We start from the raw sequence: 9,715 nt of genomic DNA, 5'->3' as shown, positions 1-9,715 counted from the left end.
AAGTGAAACCGATTCGGTAATCGCTCGTCGATTCGGTAGTAATGGAAGAAATCATAGATCACCTTGTTTATTATGTAATAGCGATTACCATTAATATTATTAAATATCATTTGAATTGTTTGCATTTAATAAAATATGGTAAGATATTTTTTAAAAAAAGCTGAAATATAACAAAACAAGCAATTATCATAGTATTGCAAGCAATCCATAAGTCCCCTACCGGTAAGAGCCCAAGTACATTCTGAAGGGCCATTGGCCATTCACTTAGGTTCCTATTTTAAGTAAATTTGTTGAAAAAGTTCTTTAAAATAGTGATCACAGTAAACAGTTTTTATGCACAGACAAACGGACTGAAGGACACTCTAAAGTTTATTTTTTAAACATCCCTGTTATCAAAATATAAACATTTTTTAAAATCCTATCATGATTTTGAAGAAGTTGGAGTAAAAATTACCAATTTCTCAAAAAAAAAGTCTAAGTTCAAAAGGGGCATAATTCTGGAAATAGTCTTGCTAGAGTATTGAACACTCACAAATGTTGAGTGACAAATAAGAAACATTTATATGAAGTTTGAAGTAGATACATTCAGAAAAAGAAGTTATTAAAAAAACAATGTTTTTTTCATGAAAATTTTAAGTTCAAGGGGAAGGTAATTCTGATAAATTTTGTGCTAGAGTTGTAAAACCTTGTCACATATGATGTGGTTGATGACAAGCAACTTATATTAAAGTTTTGAGAAAATATTCTTAAAAATAAAAGAACTTATAGTGAAAAAACTTAAAAACTAGAATCAGAAATTCTTGAAATTCAGTCTATTTGTTGCCATAGCAACCAGAATTTTCAACATAGGAAGATAAAAAAGGAATTGCATAATTTCATACTGCCATTCTACCCATTGTCAAGTTTCATAAACGATATTTTCAGTACTTTTTGTGTTATCACTGGATCCAGGTTCATGTGGTAAAATTTGCCATATTTTCAGTCTATTTGTTGCCATAGCAACCAGAAATTTCAACATAGGAAGAAAAGAAAAAAGACGTGCATAATCTACATACTGCCATCTATCCATATATCAAGTTTCATAAAATATTTTCAGTACTTTTTGCGTATCGCGGATCCAGGTTATGTGTAAAATTTGCCATATTTCCAGTCTATTTTGTTGCCATCGCAACCAGAATTTTCAAATAGGAAGAAAAGAAAAAGACGTCCCAAAATCTCCAAAACTGCCATCTATCCATAATAAATTTTTCATTTAAAATATTTTCAGTATTTTTTTGCGTTACCCGGGGGATCCATTTTTGTGGGAGGGACACTGGGGACCAACCCAAGGGCCCGGGGGACGGACAGCAGGGGGACGGACGGGACGGGAGGGGACAGGGGAAACCGGAGGGTTAAACCCTAAATCCCCCCGGGAAAACCGGTGGGGACAAAAACCCAAGACTAATTCCGGTTTTTAACCTGTTAATTTAGGCACTGGGGGAAGGGTAATTATTTATCTGAAAAAATCAAGTTTATTAATAAGAGTGACCTTTATTTCATAAAAATTTTTTTATATCAATGATATTATTTGCTTTAAAAAAATAACAAGAAAAATAAGTATAAACAGGCTCACCGCCCATCCTTTGCTTCCCCCCCTATAAAAATCGGCAGTATGACAGTAATTCGCCGATCTTAGGTCTCTTGTTTTATTAATTAAAAGCGAATTTACTTACAAAAATGAAAATATCGTTGAAATGTTTATATCTTATAAAAACATGCAAAAGAAATATTCAAAAAGTTCACAAATAACCAAATTACAGGTCCCGATTCCGGTAATCCATCGCCTATTCCGACAGGTTTCCCGTTTTGCCGATCTTTCAATATTAATCTTTTATTATTAATATAACAGCGATTTTTCATAAAATCTTTTGCTTTTTAATTTAATACGGATTTCAATAAACATTATAAAAATCGGTTTATTATTGTGTTTGTATTAATAAAATAAATTCAAAGGTTATTTTTAAACGTTGAAATAATTGGTGGGGAAAAACAGCACCGATTCCCCCGGTAATTGTCCGATAGCCCTGACACTGATATAATGCGATTTTGGCAGTAATTGGGCCGACCTTAGACTCTAGTTTTATTTAATAAGGATTCTTCATGTTCAGAAATTTTTTTTAGTTTCCCAATGATTTTGTTTTCATTTTTTTCTTGCAAAGTCCTTTAAATTTACAATAATACGGGCCCTCGATTCCGGGTAATCATTTGGGCTATTTGGGCTTTTTGACAGTATATTTTAATTTCCCCGAATCTTCGATCCCCGGGGGCTTTTTTAAAACCCAAAAGGCGTTTTTGAAATTTCCCAAAATAAAAGAAGAAAGAAATTTTTAAATATCTTTTCATAATAATTTTTTTATTTTTAAAAACAAAATATTAAAAATGCCACAGAAAAATTTTTAAAAAATGTACAATAAACAAATTATACGTGGGATTCCGGTAATCCTTCGCCGTTTCCCCGACAGAGGGCAGAAAACCCTCCCGATATTAAATATCTTTTTTTAATTAAAAAAAAAGGGGATTTTTTTGACAATAATCTGATTACTTTACCTTTTGCATTTGTTTTTTTAAAAATTACCCAAGGGTGAAAAATTTTTTGTTTAAAGTATAAAAATAAGAAAATTTACAGGCCGTTTTTCGGAAATCCTTTGCCCAATTCCGGCAGGTTTCCCCCTTTTTCCCCGCTGATCAAAATATTTTTTTTATTATTTTTTTTTTTAAAAGGGGTTTTTTTTCCAAAAATCTCTGGGGAAGATTAATGTTTAATATTTGGGTTTTTTATAAAAACATCCCCAAAAGGGAAAAAATTAAAAGTTGCTAAAAACAACGAAATAACAGGCCGTTTCCCGGGTCACGGGCAGTTTGGCAGTAGTTTGGGCCATATTGGGAATCTTTGTTAAAAAATCAAAAGCGTTTTTATTTATAAAAATTTTTCTTTAAATCTTTGAAAATTTTTTTATATTTTAAAAAATTTGAAAAGGAAAAAACTTAAAAATTTTAATTTTTACAAAGGAACGGGTCAAATTTGGGAAATTCCCCCGCCGTTTCCCCGGCCCGTTTTCCCGGGAAATTTTGGGGCCGTTTCCGGGTTTAAGCCCTTTTTAACCCCCAAAAAAATCCCAAAATTTGTTGAAAATAAAAAAAAAGTTAATTCCTTTTTTGGGTTTATGGATAAAAGAATTATTAACAATGGGTTTTCCCCCCTCAGAAATTAAGTTCCAAAATCATTTTGTTTCGAAATTTTGGGCAATAGTCTATAGCCCCTGATACTAAATTTCTCCTCGGGCTCCCCCAAACTTTTAAACCAGTAACAAGCCCGCCCCAGGCTCTGTTTTTCCCAGAGGAAATTATAAACAACTTGTTTTGAAAAAATAATTGTGCTAGTGAAATGTCTTTTGGGCTAGTGAATATTCCAATCTGGTAGTCCGACCAGCCTAGTGGATCAAATACTAATTTTTTACACTGCTAACTTGTGACATTTTAATCACGTTACATATCAAATGCCAAATGTACATAATAACTCTTTGGACTTTCATAAAAGTCCAATTACGACTCAGACATCTGTGTTTCACTTACTCTGTTTTACAAGCTAAGATTGTTCAGACCCAATACACCAAATAACTTGATGGCCATATAAACACTTTAGTTATATTGTTGCACAACATTAAAATTATGTACTTCTATACGGTCCCCTTCTATACACCAACTAGTGCCTTTTGCATTTGGGAAACAAGAAAATTTCAATAAAGTTGATGTTATTATCATGTCAATTCCAGTAACTACAAACGAAAGTTTTAAGCAATCTTTGAAAAAAAATAGGAGTATTCAAGAACTGAAAAATTGGCCTTATCTGTAGTGTTCAGTTTGCTGCTAGTTGTCACTAATGTTTTATCTTCAAAATTACATTGTGCCATTAATCACCCTTAGTTTAAACATATACATGTATATAAAACTTACTTCAAACATAACTGCAGACATCTGCAATTTGAGAATTTTAACTCTCCTTTGCATAATTTTTTCTCAGAAAAGAAATGAAATATTGTACTTAACTAAACCATAAATTGGAATATCAATGTGGATAGACTTTCTTTGCCAAGATTGAAATTCAAATCAGTACAGAGGGTGGCGAAAACATATCTAGCAGAACAGAACATGTTGCTATTTGTGATTCTGACTTTCTATCACTGATCAGTACAGGATCAGTAAAATATCCCTAATTCAACACAATGTACTCATTATCTAATACCTTTGTATTACACTTTAATAACCAGTTACCATTTCTAGATTTTGTTCACTCAATTCCATCAATTTTCCAGAGCTAAAATTTAACCATATTTTGTTTACTGTTAAAGCATGCATAATCTATCAAGTCTACTTTACATAATTGTATAGATATTAGAGCCAGCTGTTTTACAAAATTCTGATAAACATAACAAAAATATAATAAATACAATATTACAGATAACTCTTACAAAAAAAATATGGGTGCCTTACTAATAAACATCATTATAATAAAATGTATATATCAGTGCTTTTTCAGGACTGTTTTGGGGCCCATTCCTATCCTCAAAAAAGTTTTTATTTATTACCCCCCCCCCCCCCCCCCCCCCCAAATTTTCTGATAAAAAAAATTATCCTCCAGCATTTTTTCTATCAACTTATTTCCTTAAAAAAAATTAATTCTTTACCAAAAGAGAAAAGATTTGTAGTTTTGAAATGACGATGGTTTTTGTATCACAATGGATTGTTTTTCTCTATTTCTAAATTTTCCACTCTACTATGCAATGTTTGCATTCCATGGAACCAGCCACCATTCATTCCCATGAAACTAAAAAAAAGCACTGTATATCAACTCTTTAACTGTATCTCTAAAATTCATTATTAAGCATATGTATTAATTGTTATAGCAAAATAATGCAATATATCAAATGTGTTAAAAAAATCCTATGTTGTTTCAAAGAATTACATGCACCACTTCTTTGAAACTATTACATGCAGAAAATGGTTTGCAAAAAATGATATATGATCTATGATAACAAAAAACTAAAACAGAAAATCTTAAAACTTCAATAGAAAAAGAAATAGGGTTGATATATATATATAGAGCCTTACATTCAGACAAAACATGTTTCAAATAAACAAAAGTAATCCTTAACAAGATAGTTTGTATAATGTATCAAGAATTTTTTTGTGTATACTGTATCCAGAAGTATTTTATCACTTTCATACATTACATTAAAAACATAATTTAGTCTGTATAATTATACATGTATATCCTTGCAAAATATCAACCCTAAATTCGTTATTTTCAATTATTTTGTGGGGTTTTTTTTACTTAGTTTATTTTTTCCTTTTTTTTTCTTCTTTTTTTTTTTCCTTTTTTTTTTTTAAATCTAATTTATGTTCATAGATGCCTTTCATTGTCTTTAATATATAAGACATGTTATCATTTAAAGTTTTCATTCTAAAATAGAAAGAATGTAAGTACATAATTTAATCTTCATCATTTTTGAGACATTTACATCGAGGCATCTATCAACACCAATAATCAATTTTTTAATAATCTATCAAACTTGGCTTTTTACCATTTCCAGTAGTAAGGAGAGCAAATAGTGATCAATTTTAATCATTTCATTTACTTAAATAAGTGATCTGTTTCAAACTTCATTCCAAATAGGAAAAGCACACAACAATTTAACATTTGTTAAAATTGGTAAAAAGCCAGGTTTAGAAGATAAATCATCAAAATTCCTAGGCTTTCATCCCCTATACAAAATATCAAGTGATGTTATCATTTAATAACATGAAAATCACTGTTCAACAACTGTGTATCAGGATAAAAACTTAAGAACGAGTGAACAGTTAACAAAAACATAACTCAGAACTTTTCAAAGACAAACCTGTCTGCTGATACTTTGGTTCTTTTGTGTTCTTTGATTACACTTTTCTACAAACACTTTACCTGTTTATCATTCAATATGTATACACTTAATAATAGAATCACAACACCAACCAAATTGTCACTTAACTAAATTATTCTGTTCTTAATTCTCGACAAGAAATGTTAGGATACTCTCCCATTATTCCGGCCACACTGTCATTAACTCTTACTGTCTGTCTCTGCTCCTTTTAAAGAATCACCTGGGTCCTTAAGAATTTTTCCATTGATCTCTTACTATTCCATTCGCCAGTCCGTCGACAGAACTCTCAAAAACAGAACTTTCAAAATCCTGATCTAGTAGTAACAGTTCCTCCAAAGTTCTCTGTTACAGACCAATAGCTTTTAACCCGACTCTCCTCGCAGTAAGGGTTATCAAGTTTATGAGATAAATTTCATATATTGTTTTTTGTTGTTAGTTTTTTTCTTCAATCTCTTCAGATGACACAGTACTTGTACAGTAAGTATTTGGCATAATCAATGGCTCCACTGTTTTGGTAGATCAAGGCCATGTTGTAGGCTATCTCCATCGTCAAGTCAAACATTCCCTGAAACAAACATCATTATCATAGTAACAAAAACATCTATAACACAAAATAAATGGGCAAAAAGGGTCTTCATGTGTAAAAGTTTGGCAATACTGACTAACGATACTAAATACATGATGTGTTTTCCTGGCTAACACTCTATGAATTTATAATAATTTTATTAGACATAACTTTTTTCTCCTCCTGGAGCCAAAAGATACTCAAGTAATTTAAAGCAGTTTAGCCGCCTCTTACGATCACGCACAGCTAAATGGTGGCTGCAATTCTGGTGCCTCAAAAAGGTAACCCCTCACCCACAATGGGAACAGATATGCAAGATGGCCTCATATTCTACAGGTGGAAAAGATTTGTCAATAATGAACCTCATAGTTAAGAGTAACGAGTGCTTAAGATCTCCTAAGTATGGTGATCAAGTCCCCGTAATGTATCTTCATCAAACATACTCTCATAAAGATAAAAATTAATTACAATTTTTGACACTTTTATCTTACCCTCCTATCTCCAACACATGGTGGATATTCCAAGGCTTTCTTGTAGTAATGAACTGCGGCATACAAGATGTCTGAAATCATTACAAAATTATTTTATACACAAGAGGAAGGTTTGACATTGTAACAGAAAGTATTTTGCATTTAAAATTCTTAGGTAACAAAAATCCTAGCCAGAGTTCTGTAACATTTATTCAAAGCAACAAAACCAGAAAACTGTGGAAAATATGTGCTTCAATATTAGTACAATACAAATCTCCTCTTTTTAACCTGTTCCTAGTGAATTCAGAATGAGATTGATTTCATTTAGAAATTTCCCATTACAATCTCAATATCATCAAAGTTAAAAGTATTAAACTAAGCAAATAGCAGGTAAGAGTTTAACTAGGCAAATAACACCCAAGAGTTCGGTTAGAATAACATTGTTGTAGAGGCAAATAAAGTTATAACATCATTATGTTGGCTTAGTTCTACCATTTGTCATTTATCATTTGAAAGAGCACACAAACTTTACCAATTCTCCATTCCACCAAAATTTTATGAAAACAAAACAATGCTTACTTATTTGATGCAGGGCTCTTGCCATATTGTAGTATGTTTCCTGGCATTCTCCACGAAGCTCGATGTAATTGTTCAAAAATGCCAAACCCTGAAAAACATTTAACAAAACAACTTGCAAACTAGACACCAAAAAGAACATTCAACTACAAAAATTTTAATGTTGATAAAAAAAATTCTTAACTCTTTCAATGCTTAATTTGTATTGTAAACTTGCTCCGTTTTAAATCTTAAACTGTTCCATGTGATATCCAATAGTTTAAACATCAACATAGTCTGTTTCCTTGAATGAATAAAAATCTTGCATAAAAACGAAAATGTTGTAAAACTTTTCCTTGCATAAAATGTTGTTGAATTGAAAACTGTAATACAATTCTCACACAATGACCTATCTGACTAATCTATTGTGAACAGTAGTGCACCATGATGTTAAAACTGTGCAATAAGACACTAACACAAGCATGTAACATTTACCTGTGTAATAAGATACTTCAACAAGCATGTAACTTTTACCTGCATAATAAGATACTTCAACAAGCATGTAACATTTACCTGTGTAATAAGATACTTCAACAAGCATGTAACTTTTACCTGCATAATAAGATACTTCAACAAGCATGTAACATTTACCTGTGTAATAAGATACTTCAACAAGCATGTAACTTTTACCTGCATAATAAGATACTTCAACAAGCATGTAACATTTACCTGTGTAATAAGATACTTCAACAAGCATGTAACTTTTACCTGCATAATAAGATACTTCAACAAGCATGTAACATTTACCTGTGTAATAAGATACTGTCGTTTAGCAGCAAATCTCTGTGATGCACAATGTATGAAATCTAATCCAATACAGAGACTAAGCATTGGATCTGTAGGAGTTCTTCTAAACACATTGGCATATTCACCTGCAAATACAACGCAATTAATATACAAAAAAAAATATCTTACAGCTTTTCCAGTAAAACAATACATGTACATAATTATTTCCAAAATAATAAAAAAATTTCAAGCAAGATGTTTTTAAGTCATTATTGCCCAATTCCATCCAACTGTTTAAAAAATAAAGTTGCAATGAAATATTCTGAAGTTCACAGTTTGGGTCCAATTCATGTCTGTATGTGAAAAAGAAGTTATTGGCCAATTGTGTGTGAATTACATGTTTAATGTAATGATTGGTAAGATTAAAGAGAAAATCAGGCAAGAGGTTCTACAAAAATGAATTTCTTTTCTGATTTTCTCCAAGTTTTTTTCCATATTTCAAAACTCACCTAGTGAATGTTTGTATGTTCCAGAAGCCATTGAGTTGTGCCCGTTCATGATGCCCAAAATTATGTTGTTTGGCTCCTGAAATATACAGATATCATTAAAGCTCACTGATGAAAGAACGCATATCAAACGTAGATGACCATTTGGTACCAAATTACTATGCATGTCTCGCTGTTTTTTGACTTTGGTTTTCTTAACATCATTTGGTTTATTCACTTTTTATGCCTTGCATACATTTTGTAATGAATTAATGCTCTGTTAAATAGGAGAATAGTGTGTGTGCAGAATTTTAGACAAAAAGTCACAATCTACATTCTTAAAGTTGTAATGTACATGTGAGCCGTGTCACGACAAAACCAACATAATGGGTTTTCTACCATGCTGTTTGCTGTCAGTTTCTCCACTTGTAATAGAGTTGGTAAGCGAACAGTATGGATCCTGATCAGACTGCGCGAATGCGCAGGCTGGTCTGGATCCATGCTGGTCGCAAACGCACTATGTTGGTTTTGTCATGACGTGGCTCATGTTAATAGCAAAACTTGCATGTTTAAACTTACAGTCATACTTTTTCGTAGACAGAACCTGTTATGTCTCTGATCATTGCACACCATTATCACCTGCATAAACATGTTCCACGCTTGAGGCGACTCCAAATTCTATATCAACAATAAATAATGAAAATAATCTGTTTTAGAGTTTCAAGAATATCCAAACTGCTCATATTAAATTAATTGAAGTTAATGTGTACAATACAAACAACACTGATATGATGGTTGATTACATTTTTTTTACATTTTTCATAATGAATGTAATTACAACAAATCCTGTTAAAATCTGCATATTATGTACATTTTGTATTTCTTCATACTTGTTTA

General features: G+C 31.6%; 1 protein-coding gene across 1 annotated transcript in view; it reads right to left on the bottom strand.

Moving 5' to 3' along the window:
• Positions 1 to 4,774: 4,774 nt before the first annotated feature.
• The window catches only part of LOC132751943 (general transcription factor 3C polypeptide 3-like), a 28,474-nt gene continuing 23,533 nt past the window's right edge, over positions 4,775 to 9,715 (bottom strand). The window contains exons 21-26 of the mRNA XM_060742165.1: positions 9,398 to 9,496; positions 8,843 to 8,918; positions 8,355 to 8,479; positions 7,572 to 7,659; positions 7,014 to 7,084; positions 4,775 to 6,522 (exon numbers count right to left, since the gene is read on the bottom strand). Coding sequence (XP_060598148.1) covers positions 6,412 to 6,522; positions 7,014 to 7,084; positions 7,572 to 7,659; positions 8,355 to 8,479; positions 8,843 to 8,918; positions 9,398 to 9,496 — 570 coding nt within the window. The 3' untranslated portion in view covers positions 4,775 to 6,411. The remainder of the gene's footprint in view (positions 6,523 to 7,013; positions 7,085 to 7,571; positions 7,660 to 8,354; positions 8,480 to 8,842; positions 8,919 to 9,397; positions 9,497 to 9,715) is intronic.

Source organism: Ruditapes philippinarum, unplaced genomic scaffold (assembly GCF_026571515.1).
Source record: "Ruditapes philippinarum isolate M1 unplaced genomic scaffold, ASM2657151v2 ctg222_1_1_1_1, whole genome shotgun sequence".
Classification (NCBI taxonomy): Eukaryota; Metazoa; Mollusca; class Bivalvia; order Venerida; family Veneridae; genus Ruditapes; species Ruditapes philippinarum.
This window is presented reverse-complemented; position numbering and strand designations above follow the sequence as displayed.